Below are 24,885 nucleotides of genomic sequence, written 5' to 3'. Positions count from 1 at the left end.
TCCACCGCCTCATCAGGCCCTCAGACACTATGCTGAAGCAGCTGATCAAATGAGCGGATGCCTGACTGAACCGACTTTGCGACGTGGTCGACGATCCAAGGGTGTGTCATAACGTCGTCAAGACTCATCCGCTTCTCAGCATCCAAATTGAGCAACTTTTGCGAAGTCAGTACGGCTTCATTGTGAGCACACGTATGGCGAGAGGGTGACACTTACCTCGCGAATCAGCTCCTCCGCGCGCTCGCTGACATGTCCTGGGAACTTGATACCTTTACCCTTGAAATTCGCAATCTTCTTTTGTGTGCTCTTCATGTCTTTCATCTCGAATGGCGGCTTACCCACAAGAAGCTCGTACATCAAGACGCCCAGACTCCACTGGTCGATCGCCTTCGTGTACCACCCTCCGCTCATTCCGGGCTTGAGCGTCATGACCGCAACCTCTGGGCTTAGGTAATCTAGTGTGCCGCACACCGTTGATCGGAACCCTGACTCTGAGTGTACGGAGTATCCAAAGTCAGCAAGCTTGATCTCGCCGTGGAAACCAAGTAGTATGTTTTCGGGCTTGATATCGCGGTGCATGATGTTTTTGCTATGCATGTAGCGCAGTGCGGACGTGAGTTGAGCGATATAGACGGCTGTTTGGTGCTCTGTGAACCTACCCTTGGGCTGCTTGTTCATCTTCGAGTAAAGACTGCCACCCGGAGCAAATTCGAGCACAAGGTATATCGATTCGTCGTCGTGAAACCATGACAGTAACTTCAAGATGTTCTTATGCGCGAGGTTTTGATGGATCTCTAGCTCGCGGCGTATCAACTTCTCCTCTTCTTGTGTTGTAGCCTGCGCTTTTGATATGATCTTGAGAGCGCACACGTAATCTGTCGCGAGATGACGGGCGAGGTATACGCGCCCAAATTTCCCACGACCAAGCGTACCGCCGACTTCGAAGTCGCGCGCTGTGAGCGAAGGATGGGGATCGGAGCCGGTGGATAGGATTGATGACGCTGCGGGGTCGCTCCGCAGTTCGTCGCTGGTGGAGGAGACATTGGGGCCAGTAGCGGGCTCATCGATGACGGAAAGTCGTTTTGCTGTTCGTTGGAGACGCTCTCGCTCGTCGACCGTCTTGCTCCTCGTTCCTGGTTTGGTAACCTTCGGTTGCCTGGTTGGCCGGAGAGCGTTGAGTTTCGCTTTCGTGTTCTGTATCTGTCCACATGTCAAAAGCAAACACCAAGGTGAGAGAAGCGATTACTTACCGACGACTTCAAGGTTGCAAGAACAGAACTAGAAGAGGTAGCGCTCGGGGAAGCTGGGACATCTGCGTTTGCTGTGGACTTGCTGGGCGCCATGTTGTTCTGCTGGCGGTAATCGTCAGGCTGACAGTTCATGTTATCGTGATCGAGAACTTTGCTACACTCCATAAAGTGAAGGCGCGTAAATGACGACATCGCGCTCTCATTGCTCTAGTTTCAGTCTCGTTTGGTTCTCGTCACCAGGTGAACGAAGGTCTCAGTTTTCGCAACACCGACCACCACAACAAACGCTCAACGCCCATCACCGTCACTGTCAACATTGCAACATGGATTTCCTCACCTCTGATATAATATAACTGGTAGCCTCTGGTATAAAGACGTTGACTTTCAAGAGTTATTCATCAAGACTCGAGTCCGGCCTGGCGCCGTTGGGCATATCGCCTGCTCAGCTCGCTAGGTCAAGGTCGCCGATTCGAGCATCGACAAAGACAGAAGCGAGACAGCACAGACCGTCTTCTGGTTTAAGAAATTAAGGAGGCTGTCAGCATACGGTGCGTGAGAGGGGCACCTATCTAAGTTCTGTCTTTTTGCTCTTTTGTGTATGCCATCTTTTTGCTCACGTGAAGCAGTATGCCCTCTCTCTTGCTGCGCCGTTCTGTGCTCGGGTATGTATGCAATAGCGTAGCACGATGTAGCTTAAATCTCTAACATAGATATTAGTATTTTTCTAAGCAGTAGGGACTCTAACCGTACAAGAAGAGTGCATGTGAGAAGCTATCACGGTAGCAGGCCTAGCCGCTGCTCAACCACTTCCACAATCTCCCTCCAATCTTTCATCGCGCCGCCACCAATGTCTCCACACGCTAGCTCTTTCTCCATAGGTTGCAGTACCTCATACCAGCCTCCATTCTTTACTCCCCACTCTTCTTCCAGCACATGCAACTGTTTCTTGGTAATAGGCTGGAACCACATGGCGGTATTCATGCTCGGAGCGACTAGTATCCTCTTCTTCTGTATGCCGCCATCTTCTTGCGGCCATTGCACGCCTGGTATGCTCCTCACTGGGTCGATCAGACCTGTGGTATCCCATGCGCGCGCGACGGACAGCAGGAGGTTATCTGACCAGCCCTGTGTGATCTTGGCGAGTAGGTCAGCACTCAAGGGTGCAATGACCATGATGTCTGCCCATCGCCGTAGCTCAATGTGGAGGATCTTGTTGCCTCGGATCCATGGCTCTCTCCATTCGTCTTCGTCAAAGTATACTCCGTCGACGTTCGGTAACGCCTCTATTTCCTCTATCGAAGGCTGCTCCCCGCTCTGGCCTTGCAAGAAGTTGGTTGCCGCAGCCGTGAAGACAAGCCGTATTCGTACGTTCGCGTGTTTCGCAAGCGCGTTGATCATGTTCGGTATCTTGATGGTCGCGACAGAACCTGAAGCGCATAGGAGGACGTGGATGGTGTCATCGTGGTGGTCGAAGGCGAACGGGTCTGTCTTGAGCGGGTCGTGGACTTGATGCTGGACGGGTCTGATGTTGAGCGGCTTGAGGTCGCGTACTTCGGCGGTCATGCTGTGCTGCCTTTACTAGATTATCCGTAGGTGTAAGTGCGCGAGCAGATTGTCTGAGGTTGAACTTCGGCGTCGCGTAAGCATGGCGACCGCATTACAAAGAAGGTACTAGGGTATGCATTGGTGGGGGAGGTGTGATGTAGTGAGGTTTGACGGACGCTAACTCGGTCATCGGGGAGCTTGGCAGGAACCTTGGGAAAGGAACCTTGTCGCCTGCCGTGACGCGTGAGAGACCTCCCAAGCGACACAACGTGCAACGCGTCGAATACACCCTGGATGCCTGGTGCTTCACTCCGGACCAACTGGTACCTCCTTCAGGCTTGAGCCATGGGTAGTTCACGACCTGACCGGAGTTCTGGTGGCCTATCTCCGTCTTGCTCCGCCGACTCCAGAGCGGACAATTCACGATACTCAATTCTTCGGACGAACAAACAAATAGCTCATGAATTCGGCCCTTAAACCCCAATATCCGTTGTGTTTCTACGTTCCAACGGGATGTGAAGCTACGGTACTCGTGGCAGATGCATAGGTATGATCTCATGCATAGCGGGGTTAAGAAGTTAGTGGCAAGTGAGGTCAATGCGGGTGGGATACCAGCGTCATTGCAATCAGGTACCCGATAATTAAGCTTATTTTACTTCGTCCGTCCCAGTGCCTATTTCACACTTAAAACCAAGTCCCTTCCGGTCGAATTGCACAACAATCTGTCTTCTATCTGAACCAAATCTCATTACTCAATACAACAATGTCTCTGCCCACTGCAGCTCTCGGTCGCGATGGCCCTCAGGTTAACCGCCTGGGCTTCGGCCTCATGGGCTTGTCCTCATTCTATGGCAAGCCGAAGCCAGACTCTGAACGTCTGGCAATGCTTGACTTGGCCCATAAGCTAGGCGAACGCTTCTGGGACTCTTCTGATGTGTATGGTTATCGGGACATTGGGTCTGACAACAGCTAACAGCTATTCTAGTTACGGCGACAACGAAGACTTGATAGGACAGTGGTTCAAGGCCAACCCTGACAAGCGCAAGGACATCTTTCTTGCTACCAAGTTTGCTTTCAAGGACTCGATGGGTACAATCGACACTTCTCCAGAACACGTCAGTCAACCGACATAAAGACTGCGACTGAGACATACGCTGACTTCGTAATCCCACTTTTAGGTCAAAGTGGCCATCGAGAAGTCTCTTCAGCGTCTCGGAATCGAGCAGGTAGACCTTTACTACTGTCACCGCGTCGACCAGAAGACGCCAATTGAGCTCACCGTGCAAGCCATGGCCGACCTTGTTAATCTCAAGAAAGTAAAGTATCTCGGTCTGTCAGAAGTCAGCTCTGAGACTCTACGAAGAGCGCACAAGGTCCACCCCATCTCCGCCGTACAGGTCGAATACTCCCCCTTCGCGCTGGAGATCGAGAGCAAGCAAGTCGATCTACTCAAGACATGCCGCGAGCTTGGGGTGGCAGTGGTCGCCTACTCACCGCTCAGCCGCGGTATGCTGACTGGCGCCATCAAGAGCCCCGACGACTTTGAGGAAGGCGACTTCCGTAGCTACGCGCCCCGATTCAGTGCCGAGAACTTCCCCAAAAACCTGAAGCTCGTGGACCGCATCACCGAGATTGCAAAGGCGAAGGGTGTTACGCCTGGTCAGTTGACACTGGCGTGGTTGATGGCACAGGGTGACGATATCTTCCCAATCCCGGGTACTACCAAGCCTGAGCGTCTGGAGGAGAACGTTGGGAGTGTGAAGGTTGAGCTAAGCAAGGAGGAGGAACAGAAGATTCGCAAGGCGTGCGAAGAGGCAGAGGTTAGCGGTGGACGCTATCCTGAGAGCTTCATGAAGATGTGCTATGCCAACACGCCGTCGCTGGATGAGTACCGCGATAGTGGTGCGGACAAGACGGGGGCTGAAGGAAAGCCGACCCACACAGCAGATATCATTGGTGGATCATAGAGTACCACGTGGAACGATGAAGCGTAGAATATGGTCATAAGATCCTGGAGCGGTCTAGGAAATGGAAGCTGTGTAGATACACATTCAATTGGACACTCTGACTCTTCAACTCTTGTGTCGCATACCAAATGAATTTGCAAGCTAGGTCGCATAGTCGCGGGCTGATCATGTGATGGATGTGGGAGCGAAAGAACACGAATACTCCGAAAAGTTGCCCTGGTTTCAAGACTGGAGGAAAGGATATGACCCATCTCTAGCGTACAGTAAGCCTGACTATGACATCACTTTGCCTCACAAACCCAGCATTCCATGTCTTCCAGGGTCGATCATGAGCCATATGCATGTCGAAACAGCGGAGGAGCTCTGGAACGAGTTTGTGAACTTCCGCCAAGGCAACCTAAGGAAGATGTGTGATCAGTATACCAACAATAGAAGCGACGCTAGTACATTCCATCTCTCATAGAGGACTTACGTTCTTTCCGATACATGTCCTTGTTCCTACACCGAACAGCAGCATCCCCCTTTCCATCTCAAATTTTCTGGCCTCGCTCTCTAGCCAGCGCTCTGGTCGAAACTCCAAAGCGTCTTCGCCGAAGAGCTTCTTATCGTATTGTACTATCTGCGGATTGACACCGACGTGGTATCCAGCGGGAATGTAGACGCCAGACAGGGTAATACCCTGTGCAGGAGCTATGCGACTCATGTTGAATCCGGTACTTGGAAAAAGGCGAGAGGCTTCTTTAATGCACGCACTGATATACGGTAGGTGCTTCGTTGATTCTGCGAAGCTGACAGGTGTGCTGAGGAGGTGTTGCTGGGTCTGTAGTTCCTGGGTCGCTTTAGACATGGCATCGGGCGTCCTTATAAGGTAGTATAAAACTGCCCTCAAGTTGACGGCGACAGAATCAGCGCCAGCCATAATACCAGCCCAAGACTCCAGTGTGACTTCTTTGTGTGTGAACCAAGCTTCACTATCTTTCTGTCCCACTTTACGCAGGAGCTGAGAAAGGATGTCTTGACTCTGATCGTCCGCTTCTGCCGAGCGTTGTAGTCGAAGTTGTGTCTGGCGTTTCGCTTCCACTACGGTAGCTTGTACGCCTTTGAACTGCTTTAAATTACTAGGAACACACATGGCGGCCAGCATGATGATGCTGCGCATGTAGGTCGGTGCCGCAGTACTGAAAGCAAGAAGCGGGGCAGCGTTGTGTACAGATTCAATAAAGGAATCCACATGTGTACCTTTCTCCAAGAAACCAAAGGATTGGCCGAAAAGGATGTGCCCAATTACATCATGAGCAAATAGTTCGAGCCAAAGCCCCAGGTCTACCTCTTCGTTTGTTTCGGCAAATTTGTCCAGTCGCACTTTCAACAAGTTTGTGCAATCATCGATCGCATCTTGATGCTTCAAAATGTTGACCATTTGATAGGCAGGCTGAACAATTCGACGATATCTGGTGTGCTTCTCTTCGTCTGTCTCGGTGAAGAGGTCTGCGTGCTCGCTGATACCTCGTGGGCGGAAGGAAACATACCTGCCGATTTAGCAGTCATGCACCGCGTGCGTATGCTACCTGTAAGCGTGACTTACCAGTCCGTCTTGGTTAAAGGTTTCTGGGTACTGTAGACGAGTGATATCGCGTCTGGATCACTGGAGCTAACCTCGTTTGGAGCGATGCGTATAAGAGGGCCATACTGCTCATGTAGCTCGCGTTGGACGACCTCAAGATCACCGCGAAACATGCGGTACACTGTTGGTAAGTTCTGTGTCAGAATGATTGGCTTTTAAACAAGCTACTTCCCGAGTTTGGGACTGAAAGCAGCGGTTGCAAGGTCGTTGTGGCGATAAGAATGCAGATTTGAGGGGGTTCTTACTACTCAGCAATTAGAATTTCTCGTACCGCAAGGTGTATTAGAGCGTGTGCACCTGAGCCACGTTCGCGAGATGGCAGGCCATAACGGGCCCGGTACACGTGCAAGTGGGTGTAGTGTACGACAATAGACGATGCACATAACCCAGTATGCTGCAAGCAGAAGAAGGAGGTTGGTTGCAGAAGGCACTCGCAAAAGTTCGTTCAAGGCCATTTTCAGTTGTCGCGATTATGTTGATCAAACCGAGGATGTTCAGTAGGCAGCTGCGGTGTAGGCATCGGACGCTCTTAAGTAGATGTGCCAAGCTTGTGTGCAACCACTCTGTGATGGTGTGTAGGTACGGCAGTTCCCTACGTACCACTGGGAACCCTGCGAACGACATGTGCATATGAATCCTGGGAAGTGCAGTTGCTACCTGGCCATGCACACGCTTGAAGGTGCATAGTCTGGCGTGAGGAGTCGCGAGGACGTATGCGTAAGCACACCGGACGAAAGACTGATGGTATCCATTGAGATTGCGCGACGACGGAACATGATATGGGCATGATGGCGATGAAATCAAGGGCTTGCGATAGAAAAAGCATAGTTGCAGGGAGAGGCTGGAGTGTGAGGGGATGCGCCGATGGAGGAGGAAGCGGCGCTAGCAGCGTTCAACGGATCGTGGACATGTTGCCGCTTTGGGACGGAACAATCCTGGCAGGCCATCGCGCGATTCCGCTGACCTCACACCCGAGTCAACTTTCCACCGCCTGGACATTCTCGTGTATTCGCCCTGGACAGCCCCTCACGTTGATAGAGGGATAGCAAGCGGACGCAGCACATCTGTCCGCCCAGCCATTGGCCCCCGACGCATCCAGCAAAAGCACCCGTGCACGTCATCCTCGCGCACTCCTCCACACAATTCCAGCGCAGCCATGGGCTTCATCACGGGCTTCGTAAGTGCTGCCAATCGCTTGCAATAACATCAGCTAACCTATGCAGCTCGGAGGCGTCACACTCACCACAGGCGTTCTCTATCTCAGCATCTCCCTACACACACAAAACCGCATAACACAAGCTGCGCTCCTACGACAGCAACGCCAAGTCCTCACCGAATTCTACGAGCCCAAGAAGCCAGAACCAGAGCCCACAAGCCGGGAAGCACCCGTCGGGCTAGCCGAGATGGCCAAGGACCGCTGGAACAGAAGCCTCGAGGAGGGCGTGAAGAAGGTCTACACAACAGATTGGCGGAGAGTACGGGAAGAGGCCGAGGACAGGGCGAGCGCCATTATGCAGAAGATCAGGGAGAGCAGCAAATGAGCGTGTGGTCGCGCGTGTATACTAGGAGCAAGTGAAGGCGGCGCTATGGCACGATTGCGACGATACCCCTCTGGCGACTGTACAAATATTCGGGCTTGCAATACGACCAGCATAGATTTTCCGAGTAGCATGGTAGGCTGCTTGTGCACCATCTCTTTCGTTGCGTCATTCCGTGATCCTGGTCCTCGACTTTCAAGCTACTCCCCACGTTTCCCTCTGATATTGTTCGTTTGCGTCCGCATGGCAACACCGCGCGTTTGCCTAGCTCCCCTCTCACCTCCCAACCAGCAACATCACAACACTTTGGTTTCGTCTTGCACAACAACGCAGCCGCCTGCGCAACCATGGCGTCCCATGGCAAGGTCATGGACCTCTTCGACGAGCGCTATCTCGAATTGCAAGATGTTGTCGGCAACGTCGAGCCGCTACCCACTCTCGTCCCTTATGAGCAGTACAAGGCTCACGCCATCACCTACCGAATGGACACGAACCATGACATTTTCTTCGCGCTTCTCCAGGACTTCACGGAGCGCAAGGCGTTGGAGACGCGCAAGGAGCTGTGGACGTGGTGTGTGCAGTGGGAAGTCAGTCAGACAGCAGCTCGCCAATCCCTCGCGGCACCGCAATCAGCAAAGAGGCCTCGCCTTGACTTGGACCCGCCGAATACCCCTACCGCGCCGAAACCGGCCAGCAACGCGCCTCCGATGACTCTGCATGCTCGCTGTATAGATCCGGATCTCTTGCACGAGGAGGACATGTTGCGCATTCTGGTCGATATCGTGCAGGTCGACAGCACAGTGGTACCCAACTTCATCGAGTTCCTTTACAGGTGGATCGACTTTTACGAAGGAGACGGAAAGGCTCTGAAGGCGGCTCTACATGGCGAGATTCCAAGCTTGTGGGACTTTGAATATCATCCATTTCTTGTCACTCAGGAAGCCAAAAAGGAAATTAATCAAGCAAGAGGTGTCGCCCAAGACAGCGGGAAGGACGGACAAGGCGGTGACACAACCCCCCAGACGCGACAAAAGCCCGACCTAGCGGCACTCGAACGCAAGACAGAAGAAAGCGAACGTCTGAAGTACCGCGAAGTACACTTCGGCATCCAGCCCCCAAAGCTAGACGAGCCTCTGCCACCTCTCATCAATGTCCCCCGAGACCAGTACAAGCGAGCTAAGTATTACGAAGCTTGTTTCAAATCGCGACAACGCGCGTTCTTCTTACTCGTAGAGGCAGGAGTCACCGCACAGAACATGCGAGACTACCACAGAGATCAGACAATGAGCCTGCAGGAGACGCCACCGCTCGTCGATGGAGGCGGCCTCAAGAACTACGAGAAGGACGCAAAACTTGCGCAAGCTTTCAAGTCGCTCAAGGAGCGACACAGGGCAAAGCAATTGGAAATCTCCATCAGCAACAAATTGGCGGACGAGGCTCAGTTTGCTGCGCGCAGTGCTGCTCCCCGAAGTCCATCGGGTGTCCCTCTCATCCCTACCACGACCATTCACGCCGATCGCCCGGATGTGACTGACGGTATATTGCGCAAGATCCAGCAGACCAGAGATGAGGAACTCCAAACGATCAACATCGTTCCTACACCGCTTGTCGGTAGGATGAAGAGCACGCTATTTCGAGGTGCAAGAGACAAAGCGGGTTTGCAAGCGATGTTCGCGCGTAGTAGTTTCCCATCGATTCCACGTTCTTCAGGCAACTTTGACGGCGGTAGGCTGAACAAGAAACATGACGGCGATGGGAGTACCGATGAAGATTCGGACGACGGCATGAGTGCCCCAAGGGCCAGAATGCGTCTGCTGCCCACACCCTTATTGCCGTCGCCTGCATCGCTTCCTCGTCCGAACCTACCATCGCTCAAGACGCTTCCCTGTCCATCTCTACCACCGCCTGCATCGCTTCCTCGTCCAAACCTACCACCGCTACCGCGCCCATCGCCTGCGATGACCTCCACTCAACCTCAAAATACGTTCATTCCTGACACGACGTTATTCCCCCACCTGCGACACCGATCAAGCCATGCCGCTCTACCTACTACAGAAGTTGCATCTGCTGCAGCACAGACACTACCAAATGTTGCGGCGCTCATGCGAAATATCACTCCAAATCCCGCAAACCAAATGATAGGGATGCTTAAGCAACAGGTGAATCTGGCTGTGAGTCGAGTGATGTCCCAGCAGAACGCCCAAGCTGGAGGAGCCAGTGCTCAAAGCCCTCATCCTTATCCTCAACCACATGTTCCGGCGGTGTCTCAAGCTCCAAATATCACTGTATCTGAACCGCAGTTACCTCCTCAACACCAACTGCCTGGGAGCTTCCAAGGAGGCTTCGGTCCTCATGCTCGACCGCCGCTACCACCTGGATTTGAACACCACCAACATTCTCCATCTGGATATGGGGCTCATCCTTTGACACTTCCGCCGGCGGGTCTTCCCCCTGCCTGGTTCCAGTCTGATACTCACCAACCAAATCTCTCTCAGCAAGCTTACACTTCAGCTTGGCCGACGCCACTAGGACGCTCAGATCATGCACCACCTCCGGCTTTCGCACAGCGCCTAGTAGCTGCTCAAGAGACACAGGGCCATACCACTAGCTATGGTCAGCGACCTCCGAATGCGGGACCACCCCTACCACGGGCACCAGACTTGCCAAGTCTTAGCAGACCAGTTGGTCAGGGTGGATCTTTTCAGCAGCGCCAACTGCCCCCTCCAAATTCTCTGCTGGCTCCTCCTCAGGCGACTATGCAGCGCACTGCTCCATCTCCACTTAATCTTCGACCACCGGGTTCTCCTCTCTCATCATTTGCACCCAGTCTGCTAGCCACCTCTCCCTTTACTACATCCCACCGCGGCATTCCCGTCCAAATCTATCTGCCTAAGATTGTCGTACCCGCAAACACCATCGGTCCCGGCGGACTGAAGCTAGGCGACAACGGAGTAGCCGAGACCGACGCCTTCCTCCTTGGATACACCCACCCTAAGAGCGGGAAGATCACCCTCAACCGCGCAGTTTTTCTACCCTTGGGCGTGTGGGCCAACGCGCAAGATAGAGTGCGAAAGGGTCACTACCAGGTACTGGAGAGCTATGCAGCACCGAATGGAAGACCTTCAGTACCGCATCGCGCTGCCTATGAGAAGGTCAAGCAAGCTTATGAGATGATGATCATGGAATCTCCAGTAGCGAGAGAGCGAGAATTGACAAAGAGGTGGAGGGCTAGTAGGGGAAGGATGACGGCGACTCAGAGGGGTGCCGTCTGGGAAGGTTGGGCGGTGGAGGTTGACAGAGAGATCGCTCTGGATAAAGAGGACAGAAAGGGTGCTTTTGTGCAGAATGCGCTGGTTGATGGAGTTGATGAGAATAGTGATGAGGCTAGGAGGAGGAGGGAGATTGAGGAGTTGCTTGAGACGGATGAGGCGTGGGACTATGAGGAGGACGAGAACGACGATGACGAGGACGGAGTTGAGCAGGATTACGGGGATGAAATGGAGGAGGAGGAGGATGATGATGATGATGAGGGGGGTAGCGATGACGACGACGACGATGATGATGATGGAGAAGAAGAAAATGAGGTGGAGGACGGTGAGGATGAGGATGTGTATATGGACGGCTAGGCTCAGATTCATGAGATACGACAGCGTTCTGGAGCTGTTCCTAGGGATGATCCATCTAGAAGCTCAATTTGAGTTCTCTTCTCTCCAAACAAGCTAGTTCAGATACAGCGTCCACCATCCACTTCCAGATTAACTCCTGTAATGAAGCCAGCCTCTTTGCTTGCCATGAAGATACACGCATTCACCACGTCGTCCACTTCACCGATTCTACCCATGGGTACATTGGACGTGAACTTTGTCCTGTTCTCCGGTGTATCTTCCATTCCAGTGAAGGCAGAGAAGAGACCCGTTCCTGTAACAAGGGGGCAAATGGACACGACTCGGATCTGATGGGGCCCGTACTCCGCCGCGAGGCCTTTTGTCGCCTGAAGTATGCATTAATCACTGGGAGCTCGATGCGAAATTGAGATAGAGTCAAGAGTCAACTCACGTTCCAAATCGCGCCTTTACTCGCGTTGTACCATACGAGGCCTGGTCTTGGTCTGGTCGCTCCAACACTCGCGATGTTGATGATCACACCTCCTTCTTTGCGCTCGATGGCTTGATCGACCCACGCATTGCAGCCAAGATAAACACCTTTGACGTTGACGTCGAAGACCTTCTCGAACTCGTCCTCCGTGACCGTCGTCGTAGGTTTACTGGTATATGACCAACCAGCGTTATTGACGAGTATATCGCAGCGCCCAAACTTCTCGATGCAAGCCGAGACAGTAGCTTTCCAGTCGGAGGTTTTGGTCACATCCATCTTGTGGAAGGCGAGAGAGGAAGGGTTTGTGGCTGCCGTCGCTTCGCCGCCTGACTGGTTGATGTCGCAGACGAGGACTTTGGCGCCTTCAGAGGCCATGCCTTTTGATATTCCGGCGCCGAAGCCTGAGCCGCCGCCTGATGAGGTTGTTAGTGAGATGTGAGAGAATTGATGAGGATGCGCTTTACCGGTCACGATGGCGACTTTGCCATCTAGTCTGCCCATGATGAGAGGTCTGATATGTTGCGCCTCACGGTGTGAATGTAGGTAGATCAACTGTGTCTTCTCGAATATAGATTTGAATTGCTAGGGTCGAGGTTGAGTCTCAATAGCCAGCGGCGATGTCGATGTTTTGATTACAACAGAGCAAAGCGTTCCTGCCTGCCATCTCATGGACCCTGATGTCTGCCACCGGTATCGCGTCTCCAATCATCGTCAGTCGACTAGTCGTTCTTCGGAGTCGAGCACAGCAGTGAGGGGTAAGCGTGGTGCCCCGCATGGAGTTGACGTCGTGTTGGAGGACCACCGAGGTTTGGGCCAATTGGAGACCGTCTCCGCCGACGTTTCGCTGCTTTGAATGTCTGCGTCTGCGGCGTCTCTCCGGATCGCCTTTCCTGAAATATCCGGGTGTCGCTGCAGATACGCGCATTGATCATGTAGGCTATACGCTGGAAAGTGGGGAAGCTCTGTTGTGTGCAGATGCTGATAATGGTGGCCGCGGAATCGATGCGCCTTCCAAGATCGTCTCATCCAGGCAACTTCACTCCACACTCACCAGCTTCGGTCATCGATACGTAGAAACTTAGAACGAAATGGCGTCAGACAGGAAACATGAGCTACCGTTCAAGGTGCGTCAATACGAACTCGTTCTTGCGATTGACTCGTACTGATATATCCCAGCTGAACAACCCAGACTTGCTCCATAGCCTATCCTTTGTGAATGGCGATTGGGTACGAGCGAAATCGGGAAAGACGTTCGAAGTGGTCGGTCAGTCATTGTAGCATATGTACTTATCTGAAAACCGAGATCTGACAGGTGAACAGACCCTGGAACAGGAAAGGCGTGGATAGAGTGTCCTACGAACGATGCATCTGATGTCGACGATGCTGTTAAGAGCTCGCATGCATGTTTCCAGGAGTACAAGAAGATCAGCCCGCGACAACGAGCGCAGATGCTCTACCGATGGGACGCCCTCATCAAGGAGAACAGGGAAGATATAGCGACTATTCTTGTGTACGAGACCGGAAAGCCTAGAGCTGAGGCGTATGGGGAAATCGACTACTCGACAGGCTTCACATGGTGGTTTGCTGGCGAAGCCGAGCGTATCCAAGGCAGTGTCTTCACTCCCGCGCTACCAAACAGACGCATCTTCACGATCAAGCAGCCGCTTGGTGTCGCTGTCGCTTTGGTGCCCTGGAACTTCCCCATCGCCATGATTCTTCGAAAAGCTGGCGCTGCATTGGCTGCGGGCTGCACGATGATTGTGAAACCCAGCCCGGAGACACCAATCACTGTACTCACACTAGCCTACCTCGCTCAAAAGGCTGGATTCCCAAAGGGGGCGTTGAACGTTCTGACCACAGATCTCGACAAGACACCAGAGCTCAGTGAGGCGCTTTGTCGGCATCCGCTTGTGAGCAAGGTTACGTTTACAGGCTCGACGCGCGTTGGCAAGCTAGTCGCTAGAATGTGTGCAGACAATCTGAAGAAAGTCACACTCGAATTGGGCGGCAATTGCCCTGTCCTGATTTTCGACGACGCGAATATCGAGCAAGCTTTAACTCAGATCTTCGCATTGAAGTACCGACATGCGGGTCAGGCGTGTATTACGGCGAACCGGATATACGTTCAGTCTGGGATCTTCGACAAGTTCCTCGAACGCTGGAACGCAGAGACACAAAAGATCGTCGTCGGTCACGGTTCAGACGAGAAGACGACAATGGGCCCAGTGACTACTCCACGGGGTGTCGAGAAAGCACTCGCTCTTGTCGAAGATGCGAAGAAAAAAGGCGCGAAGATTCATTCGGGCGGTAATAAGGTGGACAAGGACGGTGGCTACTTCTTCGAACCTACCGTCATTACCGGTGTTACGCCAGATATGGACATTGCCAATGAAGAAGCCTTCGCCCCGATCAGTACATTCATCAAGTTCGAGACTGAAGATGAAGCTGTCAAGGCTGCAAACGACACCAGTATGGGTCTCGCATCCTACTGCTTCACAAAGAACGTTGATCGTACCTGGAGACTGTTTGAGAACCTGGAGGCCGGCATGATCGGGCTGAACACAGTATGTTGACAACGAAGACATCGGAAAGTATACTAACATGTGCCAGGGCAACTCTTCTGCTGCAGAATCGCCATTTGGTGGCATCAAACAATCCGGCTATGGCAAGGAATCAGGGAAGGATGTCGCAGTGAATGAGTACCTCATTACGAAGACGGGGACCTTTACGCTGGAGGAGCAGTCGTGAGATGGTGGGCGCTTCTCGGATGTGGTGACTGTCTCGAGCATATACATCGCTTCCAACTGTGACGCGTCGTGGCTAGCTTCGAGGGGCCTTGCCCGCAAGCTTGGTAGGTCCGCTACAGGGTGTAATGACGACCCTGACCCAAACTTGACTTGCTTGCATGTTTCACCGTCACTCTGATGTTTATGCTATTGTTGGTGGTGAGACACAAAATCGGGCAATCGTATTGTGCCGGGGCGTTTCAATCACGCACGTGATGACGTTAGTGCCCGCCCGCGCTTTGGAGCTTACCGACCGCGGCGCGCTGCTTGTACAGCTCTCGAACTTCCAACAACACCACCTCACCGAATTGCCGGACCTCTTTGAAATATAGCCGCCATCATGGACGACACGGACATGACTGATGTCGCTTACGATATTGACATTGATGTAGGCGCAGACATTGAACCGGTAGCACAGCCGTCGCAACCACAGCAGGTTGTCCAGGTGAGCATTGCGCCAGGCTGCACGAGAAGGCGCAATTGACTGACATGCGCGCCATCGCAGGAGTCGGCCGAGCAAGAACAAAATATACCCGCCGCCTACCTTGAGGACATCATTGTCCACGAAGCATGGCCCGAATCGCTCAACCTCCAGGGCGTGAGCGACTTTGACCCCAACGACCCCCTCTACTGGGCGATGGAGCATTGCCAGTCAGACCCGCGCGTTAAGCAACTACGCTGGGTAAACGACAACTCGGTCAACCTCGAATTCTACAATAAGGAAGACGCGACCGTCGCACTAGGCATCCTCACTCACTCCGACGTGGGCGACACCAGCAACCTCTCACTACAAGAGCCCCGCACAGCACAACCATACTCAAAGAAGCCCAACAGTCGCCTTGTCATCAGGCAGTCCAACGCTGGCGACCAGAAGCCGAAGGGCGCAGCGACCAAGAGCAACTACTACCAACGCAACCCAGACGTGGCTGGCAACCACCAGAGGGAGCCGCGACGGAACCAAAAACCGCAGAAAGACTATCTCGATTATGGCGACGAGGAAATGGGCTCCAGGGACCGATCAAGACGGGGGTACAGCCGAGACCAGTCCATGGGCGACTCAGGCGCTGACCGAAGGGGCCCGCGCCGGAACGGACGAGACAACCGTGATGGCCGTGATGGACGAGAAGTCCGAGGTCGCGGTGGCAGAGGAGGTCGTCCGCCCGCTGATGGTAGACTCAGGAATGACGACGTTGATTCCTACCGACCCGGCTCAAGAAGGTACTTCAGCGCATTGCCCCATTATCCTGTCAACAAGCTAACAGACCCAGTCCACAAGAGCCACGCTTCGGCCGTCTACGAGGACGCAGCGCCTCCCCTGCCTCCGACGAAGAAGGCGACGGTCGCTTCGGATTCGCAGAGAACGAGACCCACGCGGGCCGCCGTCGGTACCGCAGCCGGAGTCGCAGCCGCAACAACACTCGCCGTCGCCGTGAACCCAGCATGGATCGCTGGACACACGACCGGGCAAACTATGATCGCGGCGGCCCTGCGAGTGGTGGACGTTGGCAGAAGGACTCTTTCCTTGACACTTCGCCAATGGGCCATAACCACCACCGGTCAAACGCCATCGACGCGACATACGGATCAAACAAGTCACGAGGAGGGGATTCGTTACTTTCTCGCATGACCAAGAACGGACAGCCCGTGCTTCCGCAACAGAAGCGTTCGCTAGCCGATAGAATCACACGCGATGACGACGATCCTGCTGAGTCGTTTGGTCGCCTCAAGGGTGACGATCGCGATCCCTATGTCACCGACTTCTCTGAGCCGTCACAGCCTCGACGAGGTCTCGCTGATCGCATCACACGCGATGACGATATCAGCATCCGTGGCCAAGGACGTGCACGCAGTCAGGAAGGAATCAACATCCGCGGATCTGCTGATCGGCGTGGCGGAGGAGGTGGTGGTATCAACATACGTGGTGTGGCGAGCGGTGCCTAGAATGCTTCCGCTAATGAGCGCGACGGACGCGAGACAAGGAGAAATCGCTGGTCTACCCAATATAAGAGGGATTCCGATGATACTGTTCTGATCAGTCGCCGTCGTAGCTTTGGTATCATCATGGAGGATCCTGAGTTTTGAGCACAGATTGGGCATGGCACTATCGGGTGTTAACGAAGCAAGCCTGGAAGAAGTTGCATACTACTCTACTCTACGGTCTTACTCTTTAATTGTGTCTTGCATTATGCTGGACAATTGCCGCTTTTGGGCATCAAAATTGGGCGTCTTTTTGCATATGGCGAAACGAAGGTTCGAGCATAACTCGGAATACCAAATCATGATCACAAGTTCAAACATGAACTGCTTGCCATTTCTTTCAATATTCAGTTTGTGTGAAGAGATGTCTTGGTGCAATGACGTACGAGTGTACTTCCATCTAGATGACTGTCTAGCACGAAAGACAAGCGGATTGCTATATTCTCCTTGTTGCATCCCGTTCTGAGTCAATCGAGCAGCAATCAGTGGTCACATCCACGCGAATCTGATATTCCATTGTTCCAGCAAACATTTGTAGACGGTATAAGACTTCCCTCCGCATCCCACTCCCATTCCCACACTCAACACTTCAACTCCACCAAGCAGCCACCATGACCCTCCTCCACCAAATGCATACGTGCCACCTTGTCCATCCTCACTAACACCTTCATAGATCCCAGTCTGGCTTCCAGAAAGCTTCCATTCTCGCCATTCATTCCCTCTCCAGGACTCCTTCTCCCTCCATCACAAAGCGCAACTGAGCTCACGGTCTCGCCATAACTACAAAAACTCAAAAAGATACCATCGGCACTGAAGACAAGATCGACATCGGGTGTCTTCTACCACTCAGTGACAGCGGACCGGACCAAGTTGTCCAGTCATCCATCTCCGAACCACCACGCTCTTTAACCGGCGCATACCTCCCCTCCGCCACCCACTTGACCTTCCTTTTCCCTCTTCATACCTGTGGGCAGAGCGGCTGAACCGTTCTCAACAGTCCCTCGAGCTCAAGTTGTTCAACTTGAGCAGAAACTGCGGTGTGCGTCGAGGTCTAGATCTCTCTATTATCTTTAGCTTTGGTTGGGTCTGAACGGGGCTCTGGGGTTTCTTTCTTTAAACTCTTTCCTTTTAATATATTCATACCGTTGGGTTGATCTCATTGCGCTGGGCGCTGCGAGATCAGACGTCTGGCATCTACTGGCAGGTAAGTGGAACGAAATCTCCTACTGTTTGCTGGTGGGTGGATGCTTGCTTGGTGGGTGTGGGAAGAAGAAGGAAGATGGAAGAATGGGACTAGGTAAGTACGTCTCCTTTCCGATTTGTGTACTGACCCGTGAGAGTACGGTCAACGGTCGAATGAGCATGGAGAGAGCTAGAGTGAAGTAGGTACGATGGATATATGTAGTCAATAACGCTATTCAAAGACCATAGTAGTTACAGCGAAACTCATCTAAAACCTCGCCTCAACCTTCTGTTCTGTGTCTTGCAGTGCCCACTGGCTCCTCGCCTTCTTGCTCCTCACAGCATCAACCTGTTCCTTTGTGAATCCCTTCGCGACTGTGGCTGGGTTGTATCCCAATCCAGTGATCTTGGCGATCTGCTCGTCTGACTTGTCAGTCGCGGCGCTTCCGTCGTGCCTCTTGTACACTGTGCATACTACGGCGCCTCCAAGACCCAAGTTGTGTTGTAGAGCAACCTTTGTATCCTTGATTGATCGGTTGTTGGCCCAACCACGCATGTGCCAAACGAGCTCGGCGCATTGAGCGAGACCTGTGGCACCGAGGGGATGACCCTTGGAGATCAGACCGCCTGAGGGGTTGATGACGACCTTTCCGCCATAGGTAATGCCACCCTTGCGGATAAGTTCGTGAGCCTTGCCCTTGGGAGCCAGGCCAAGGGCTTCAATGGTGACCATCTCGTTGGCAGAGAAACAGTCGTGGAGTTCGCACACCTTGACGTCGTCTGGTGATACATTGGCCTCTTCGAGCGCCTCGCGAGCAGCCAGCTCACTCATGCTGTATCCTACTAGCTCAATGGCGCTGCGGTTGAACAGTGACGGTGTGTCGGTTGCTAGTCTTTGTCCAGCAATCAGGATGGCCTGGTCTTTAAGCTCGGGGCGCTTGTCTAGGAATTCCTGCGAGACCAACACTGTGGCAGCAGCTCCGTCGGAGGTCGGGCAGCATTGAAGCTTTGTGAGGGGTTCGTGGATCATGGGTGCGTTCATGACTTGCTCGAGGGTGTATTCGTCTTGGAATTGCGAGTAGGGGTTGTTCTTCGAGTGGGCGTGGTTGATGCGACCGATCTCTGCGAAGTCTTTGAGTTCGGAGCCGTATCTACGAAGATGATCAGTATGATAGAAACAGGGATTGATTCCGACGTCGGGACTCACTTCTCCATGTGTTCCCGTCCAGCGTTTCCGAACATTTGCGCCGCACCCGGTGCCTTGGTGATACCCCTTGTCTCCTTCATCATGAGGCTGGTCGTGCCTGTCGGGTTCGCGCGATCTTGGAAGAAGCTTTGTAGACTTCCAGGAAACATCTTCTCAAAGCCAACGACCAAGACGCAGTCGGCCGCTCCGTGGGCGATCATGTTGCGTCCCATGTAGAGGCCGGTAGAGCCAGTCGAGCAGTTGTTGTTGACGTTGTATACTGGAATGCCAGTCATGCCGAACTGGTAAAAGACGCGCTGACCGCAAGTTGAGTCGCCATAGCAGTAGCATGCGACGCCTTGGTCGACATCGTCGTAGTTGATGTGCGCGTCGAGCATGGCCTTGACGCCTGCCTCGAAACCAAGCTCAGGGTAGTCCACCTTGCCACGAGGCTTGATGAACTTGGTCATGCCCACGCCGAGGACGTAGACGGGCTGCTTCTTGCCGACCATGATGGCGGTTGTGAGTTGTGAAGGTTGGGATGCGAAGGAGCTTTAGCGGTGGAGTAAGTGCGATGGAGACGTAGCAGTACAATCGAACTATGGTGGTTCTGAAAGAACGGAGATAGTGGAGAATAGCGAGACGCGCTCCATGGTGATGTATATAGCGCGACGGTTGTCCCCGCATCCGCAACACCCGTGGAAGTTTGGCGCGTGGAGATGCCGAGGTTGACTCGTGAATGACAGGGGCGGGTCTGAATAACCGACACTCCGCGCAAGGGTAGACTTCTAACAAGACGCGATAGTAGACAACCACCTGGGCACTACATAATATAGTGACCCCCTCGGTATATACGCAGAAGCACGTATACTGTTTTATAAGAATCGAGCCGCTCTGGGCGAGTTTATCAGAGTAGTAAGCTCGAAGGGGCACGCTCTATTGGATACTGACACCTCATTCTCTGGTCAGGAATCAACCATCTTTGTACGTGGATTCCAGCGTTGAGAATGACGCGACTCATCCAGTACGAGAATTTGGCATCACGATCATTCTTCTGGGGGCAATTCCATGAATGTCTTGTATCGAAGACCATTTAGCCGACACAGATCTGAGGTTACTGTAGAAGAAGCCTATGTCTTCCTGGTCAATGTAAACGCTACCTACCTAGGTACGCTTGACTTCTACTTCCACTCTATGCTCCACTCACCTTTTCTCTTCTTTCTCTCCACTACCTTTCTTCTTCTCTTTTTACCAGGACGATAAGAATTTGTACAAATGCATCAATTAGGCCATTCTTTGCATCCTTCCCTCGTAGCGTATTTGACACAGTGATTCTGAATCAACAACTCCATCCGGCAAGCGCAGATAATGAATTGCATCACCATGAGACCTGATATCCACGTCATGTAACGCTTCCTTTTCCAACCGTAAGTAGCAGGGACCAGGGGCAACCTCCTTCCAGGACTCAACAACATCATCGCTGAGCTCAAAATCCCATGTACCACGCCATGTAAGTGTCGCTATCGCACTTGCAGTATGTCGCTGATAAATTACCGCACAGGCTTGTCCGGGTTCACTGTTCCAGAGCACCATGGTTTGGAGCTGCGGCATCTTGAGCGCAACCGAACTAGCGTTTTGCAACAGTGTATAAATATCTTGGCGAGGAGCTGTCCGGACCAGTGTGGATGACGTGAGTGTCAACGACTGTAGGAGATTCCAGGTACATGGCAGCTGCTGACATGAAGTGAAGAACTGCTGGGCGTCGATCATGTATGAAATAGAAAGGCGCTCTAGATGTTGGCTTTTGGCGGCAAACGCTCTGGCAAGGTAGAGTTTTGTAGCTGAGGGAGTTTCCACACGTTGGTTCAAATGTGGCGTGGCGTTATCAACTACCAATTCAAGTTGGTTGTTGAAGTCCTTAAAGATAGATAATCTCCTAACGGAGTTTGGAACGCTTTCCAGGACCCAGGTAAACAGTACTGTTAAGATGTCAGAAAAAACCAAAATACATGTTTGATGTAGGTGGAAGGGTGGGGGTGGGTCTTCGATCTTATACCAGATCCAATATAAGACAATCTCAACAGAACGAGTACGGCACCTCTACATTTCTAGGCACATAAGCGTGTAGTGAAGAAAGAGCTCAACGTACTATATGCACGCAGGATCTGATGATTGCGCCGGACAACCCACGACTCGTGGACTATACTTTCTAGCCGAGGGAGTTTCTCCCACAAGGCCTTTAGTACGTCGGGAGAAAGCTCATGTCGAAGTTGTCGACGTATGCAGAAGCCTGTAACGGCATGAACGGCAAGGATGTTTTGAGGGACGTTCCAGGGGAGCAGGGAGAAGAGGCGCAAAACGGCGGGCCGGCCAGGAGTCTCGAGCTGCTGACCATTAACCCAACCGTGTTTTGGGTCGTGCCATCTAATGGCTTTCTCCTCTTGCGTCCAGTCTCTTGTGTCTTCATGTCCAGGCCCAAAACAGTAGTTTTTGAACCAGTGTTGTGAGTCACTCGGTGAAGATGCGCTCAGTTCGAGTGTCAACCGACCCGTAGGCTGCCAGGTACTTAGGATAGAAAAGAGCTTTACGATAGCCCTCTTAAACATGGTAGATCTATCACGGGACGCAATGGCGGGTCGTTTACAACTGGTGCAGGCGTATCGAGGAAGAGCGATATTGAAACAGATGTGCTTGACAAGAGGCCTTTGTCGGATAACGAGGGTTTCCAGTTCTTTTAGACAGGATGGCTGCAATGATAGTCGGGAGAAATTCCTGGGCTCAAGAATGGTCTGCCACTCCTTACAGACGGCTGGGCATTGAGCCCAGCCAGGATGTTTCTGACCAGAGATTTCGTCGAGGATTGAGAGACGGATATCTGCAGGCAACGAGGGCCAGGGAAAAGCGATTTGGGCGTGTCTCTCCGTCATTTTTGAGATCGAAGCTTCTTTGGCAGTAGTCATGGTAGAAGGAATCGCGCACGTTCGTATTTTCGGGTTTTCGTGGTGGGATTGATGATGGAGGTGTGCAGTACGCTCCTTCTGTAGTCAACGCACAGGTGTCCTGGTTCCGCAGCGATTAGGATATCTGCTGACCTCAGTTATATGGTTGCCTTGAATTCGAATGAGGTTCGCTCTATGAAATATTTCATAGTGGTCAATAATCTTTGACTCACATTTGTGTGCGATTCCATATCTTGGTTGCCATCCACATCACCCCATGGTACTGCGATGACGCAGAACGAAACTAACCACAAGTTCCGTAACATCGACGACCTGGACGAAAGGATAATCTCACAGATGAGAGATGTCGCAAGTACAATATGCTGGTGGTCAATGATTATCCTCAGTTGTCCAGTCCACACACCACGTTTTCAGTGCAGAGGACGCTCACGGGCAGCAAGAGCTCGTCTACGGCGCAAACGAGAACCAATTCTTGTATCTATTCTATGCGACACGATCCGTCCACGCGCTGCCGGATGTCAGGTTCCACGGACTACTAGCGAAGACCAGGTGTTCTATTTTTTTTTTGTTGCTCTCGAGACGAATACAATGAGCCAAGTCTAAGCGCGTCTATTGTGTTTCTGATTGTTGTCTTCAGAAAATATCGTTCGCGTGGTTGTTGGGGGAGGATAGCGTCTGAGAGTGTGCGATAATTGTGGCTTGATCGTGATATTAAAACTTTGGTCCTCCATGATGGACTGTAGAAAGTAAATTTCTTGTCCCCTCTTGTGACTCGACTTGGGTATCGTCCAATCGTCTTCTCACGTCTCGAAACCCTCCTATCTGCGTCCTTAGGCAGCCCCCATCGTCGAGGTTGCATGCACTGATCCGGCCAACTCCCGTCTTGATTCAAATCGCGTCCACCGTATTTTACACTCTCAACTGACGTCCTCGTCCTCCTCGTCCCTCTTCCTTTCCCGCTCGTCCTCCTGCTCCTTCAGGTGCATGGCCTCGACCAGCTCACTACCCTCCATGCCCACCTCTTCTCCATTGCTGCCATCTGTCGGCTGCTTCTCTCTTATGGCCTTCTGGGCTTCCACTCTCTCGCGGACCAGCTTTGCAATTGCGTTGTCTGTTTGCACATTGAGTCCCTTCATCTTCTGCTCCAAATCCCTCTTCAAGTCCCAATTTGGCTTTTTGGGCTGCAGCTTGAAGAGGTCCAGTCCCTTGTCCTCTGCGGTTTCTGCTTCTTGTTGCGCTTTTGTTTCGAGCGCCAGCTGCTCTGCCTTGTATTCCAATGTGTTTGTGGGATCGGCGATGGGTGTGTTGTCAAAACCCAACTTGACATTTCGCGTCGTTGCATCGAAGTTTCGACCGGAGAGGTATGTGGCTGCTACTGATGTTTCCTCTTCTTCTGTGCGTGTCAGGGCTTGCGACGTCTCGGCCTGGAGCTGCGTGGATGGCGAGTCGGCAGCTTCTGGCGCGTCTGATATTTGTTCTTGTTTCCGTTTCAGCGACTTGAGTTGTGCGAGGCGCGACTTCCGGTCGTTGGCGGCTGCGGATAGCTTTTCGTGCGAAGACATGGTGAGAGCTTTGCGGTTGCGCCGGGCAGTAGTGTGCTTGCGTGCAGGGTCGGGACGTGTCCAAAGCTGGTCTATGACGTGATGGTGTGCACAAAATTCCTTCTGAGAATGCGCGGAGAGAACAGAGAGTGTGCTGGGTGGTTGCTGAAGTGGTCGTGGTTGTCGTGTGGCTGCGGAGAACAGCTCGGGAGTCCAAGATCTTCTCCGGTTAGCGCTTCTTACCAAACACGCACCTTCTCAAGTTTTCGTGCTCCTCGCCATCCTCACCAGCTGCTTGCAATTGACACGTCATGGCTCCGTGAAGACGACAGCACCTGCATCTTCTCATGCCCCGCTTTCGCGTTCCCAATGCTAGCCTCATCGCCAGCGCCGACTTTCCCATCCTGCCGTTCCTCGCTCCGAGAGTCTTCGCCCAGTCATCGACACCGAAAGCACACAGCCAACAGCATGGAAGGCCTAGCACAACACGGGACAAAGAGAAGGATACATCAAAAAGCTTAGAGGAACACAATAGGGTGGAAGATCAGGCTCTTATCTCGAGCCCCCGAAAGACAATTGTACCAACATGTCGCAAGCGACCGACACAAGACGCTCCTGCTGCGGGGCTCCTACGGACGTCTGGCCATTGGAACAAAAGAACTGACGGTCCTGTTTCTGTTAATCGCCTCTATGCGGATATATCGACATTCACTCGCCAGTATGCCCGCTCATACGTAACGACCACATCCAGCAACAAAGGCGTAGCGGATGAGAAGACGCTCTCGCGACCTCGAGCTCGTCGGGCACAGTCCAATCGCACTCGTCCTCCCTCGTCCTCCGTTCAACGCACACCTCTGCGAGCCGAGAGACATTCGAAACAACTCGCCTTGGAACGTGCGCGACTCGACAACTACGTCTCTAGACTACCTGCCTCGTTTTCACCTGCAAGGCGCGACCAAGATGGCCGATACAGGTCCCTTCGACGCCGCGTGGCAAACCTCGTCAGCTGGAACCAGACGCATCTTGATCTGACTGACACTTCTGCAAAAGAGAATGGGCTTCAATACGCGTTTGCGGCACTGGATCGCCCCGTCTACGCATCTTTGCGGAGAAACACACGTAGCGTCGTTATAGAACACGACCCACGATGTGCGCGATTGAGTTGGACGCTCTTTGCGGGAGACACCGAATCAAGTCCGCGCGAAGTATCGGACAGGTGGAAGGCTCTCGACAT

General features: G+C 52.8%; 12 protein-coding genes across 12 annotated transcripts; 6 read left to right on the top strand and 6 right to left on the bottom strand.

Moving 5' to 3' along the window:
* Positions 1-20: 20 nt before the first annotated feature.
* Positions 21-1,382, bottom strand: J4E83_003158 (uncharacterized protein; the record flags this gene model as incomplete). Its single annotated transcript, XM_049330096.1, has 3 exons — positions 21-155; positions 217-1,200; positions 1,251-1,382. 3 exons carry the CDS (start codon positions 1,380-1,382, stop codon positions 21-23), a joined length of 1,251 nt encoding a protein of 416 aa, XP_049190592.1.
* Positions 1,383-2,024: 642 nt separating this feature from the next.
* Positions 2,025-2,813, bottom strand: J4E83_003157 (uncharacterized protein; the record flags this gene model as incomplete). Its single annotated transcript, XM_049330095.1, has 1 exon — positions 2,025-2,813. One exon carries the CDS (start codon positions 2,811-2,813, stop codon positions 2,025-2,027), a length of 789 nt encoding a protein of 262 aa, XP_049190591.1.
* A 745-nt stretch (positions 2,814-3,558) lies between these two features.
* J4E83_003156 (uncharacterized protein) lies at positions 3,559-4,762 on the top strand (the record flags this gene model as incomplete). Its single annotated transcript, XM_049330094.1, has 3 exons — positions 3,559-3,731; positions 3,781-3,910; positions 3,974-4,762. The coding sequence occupies 3 exons, from the start codon at positions 3,559-3,561 to the stop codon at positions 4,760-4,762; spliced, it is 1,092 nt and encodes a 363-aa protein (XP_049190590.1).
* Positions 4,763-5,219: 457 nt separating this feature from the next.
* Positions 5,220-6,499, bottom strand: J4E83_003155 (uncharacterized protein; the record flags this gene model as incomplete). Its single annotated transcript, XM_049330093.1, has 2 exons — positions 5,220-6,291; positions 6,348-6,499. The coding sequence occupies 2 exons, from the start codon at positions 6,497-6,499 to the stop codon at positions 5,220-5,222; spliced, it is 1,224 nt and encodes a 407-aa protein (XP_049190589.1).
* Positions 6,500-7,542: 1,043 nt separating this feature from the next.
* J4E83_003154 (uncharacterized protein) lies at positions 7,543-7,927 on the top strand (the record flags this gene model as incomplete). The annotated part of the gene is made up of 2 exons (XM_049330092.1): positions 7,543-7,563; positions 7,610-7,927. 2 exons carry the CDS (start codon positions 7,543-7,545, stop codon positions 7,925-7,927), a joined length of 339 nt encoding a protein of 112 aa, XP_049190588.1.
* Positions 7,928-8,271: 344 nt separating this feature from the next.
* Positions 8,272-10,351, top strand: J4E83_003153 (uncharacterized protein; the record flags this gene model as incomplete). The annotated part of the gene is made up of 3 exons (XM_049330091.1): positions 8,272-9,562; positions 10,084-10,095; positions 10,143-10,351. The coding sequence occupies 3 exons, from the start codon at positions 8,272-8,274 to the stop codon at positions 10,349-10,351; spliced, it is 1,512 nt and encodes a 503-aa protein (XP_049190587.1).
* Positions 10,352-10,680: 329 nt separating this feature from the next.
* On the top strand, positions 10,681-11,550 carry J4E83_003152 (uncharacterized protein; the record flags this gene model as incomplete). The annotated part of the gene is made up of 1 exon (XM_049330090.1): positions 10,681-11,550. The coding sequence occupies one exon, from the start codon at positions 10,681-10,683 to the stop codon at positions 11,548-11,550; it is 870 nt and encodes a 289-aa protein (XP_049190586.1).
* Positions 11,551-11,648: 98 nt separating this feature from the next.
* Positions 11,649-12,520, bottom strand: J4E83_003151 (uncharacterized protein; the record flags this gene model as incomplete). The annotated part of the gene is made up of 3 exons (XM_049330089.1): positions 11,649-11,915; positions 11,981-12,432; positions 12,484-12,520. 3 exons carry the CDS (start codon positions 12,518-12,520, stop codon positions 11,649-11,651), a joined length of 756 nt encoding a protein of 251 aa, XP_049190585.1.
* Positions 12,521-13,107: 587 nt separating this feature from the next.
* J4E83_003150 (uncharacterized protein) lies at positions 13,108-14,767 on the top strand (the record flags this gene model as incomplete). Its single annotated transcript, XM_049330088.1, has 4 exons — positions 13,108-13,143; positions 13,196-13,283; positions 13,340-14,583; positions 14,630-14,767. 4 exons carry the CDS (start codon positions 13,108-13,110, stop codon positions 14,765-14,767), a joined length of 1,506 nt encoding a protein of 501 aa, XP_049190584.1.
* Positions 14,768-15,145: 378 nt separating this feature from the next.
* Positions 15,146-16,746, top strand: J4E83_003149 (uncharacterized protein; the record flags this gene model as incomplete). The annotated part of the gene is made up of 3 exons (XM_049330087.1): positions 15,146-15,250; positions 15,311-16,023; positions 16,074-16,746. 3 exons carry the CDS (start codon positions 15,146-15,148, stop codon positions 16,744-16,746), a joined length of 1,491 nt encoding a protein of 496 aa, XP_049190583.1.
* A 1,486-nt stretch (positions 16,747-18,232) lies between these two features.
* J4E83_003148 (uncharacterized protein) lies at positions 18,233-19,662 on the bottom strand (the record flags this gene model as incomplete). Its single annotated transcript, XM_049330086.1, has 2 exons — positions 18,233-19,115; positions 19,172-19,662. The coding sequence occupies 2 exons, from the start codon at positions 19,660-19,662 to the stop codon at positions 18,233-18,235; spliced, it is 1,374 nt and encodes a 457-aa protein (XP_049190582.1).
* A 3,365-nt stretch (positions 19,663-23,027) lies between these two features.
* J4E83_003147 (uncharacterized protein) lies at positions 23,028-23,672 on the bottom strand (the record flags this gene model as incomplete). Its single annotated transcript, XM_049330085.1, has 1 exon — positions 23,028-23,672. The coding sequence occupies one exon, from the start codon at positions 23,670-23,672 to the stop codon at positions 23,028-23,030; it is 645 nt and encodes a 214-aa protein (XP_049190581.1).
* Positions 23,673-24,885: the final 1,213 nt, after the last annotated feature.

Source organism: Alternaria metachromatica, assembly GCF_023757995.1.
Source record: "Alternaria metachromatica strain BMP 0045 chromosome Unknown scaffold_5, whole genome shotgun sequence".
Taxonomy (NCBI): Eukaryota; Fungi; Ascomycota; class Dothideomycetes; order Pleosporales; family Pleosporaceae; genus Alternaria; species Alternaria metachromatica.
This window is presented reverse-complemented; position numbering and strand designations above follow the sequence as displayed.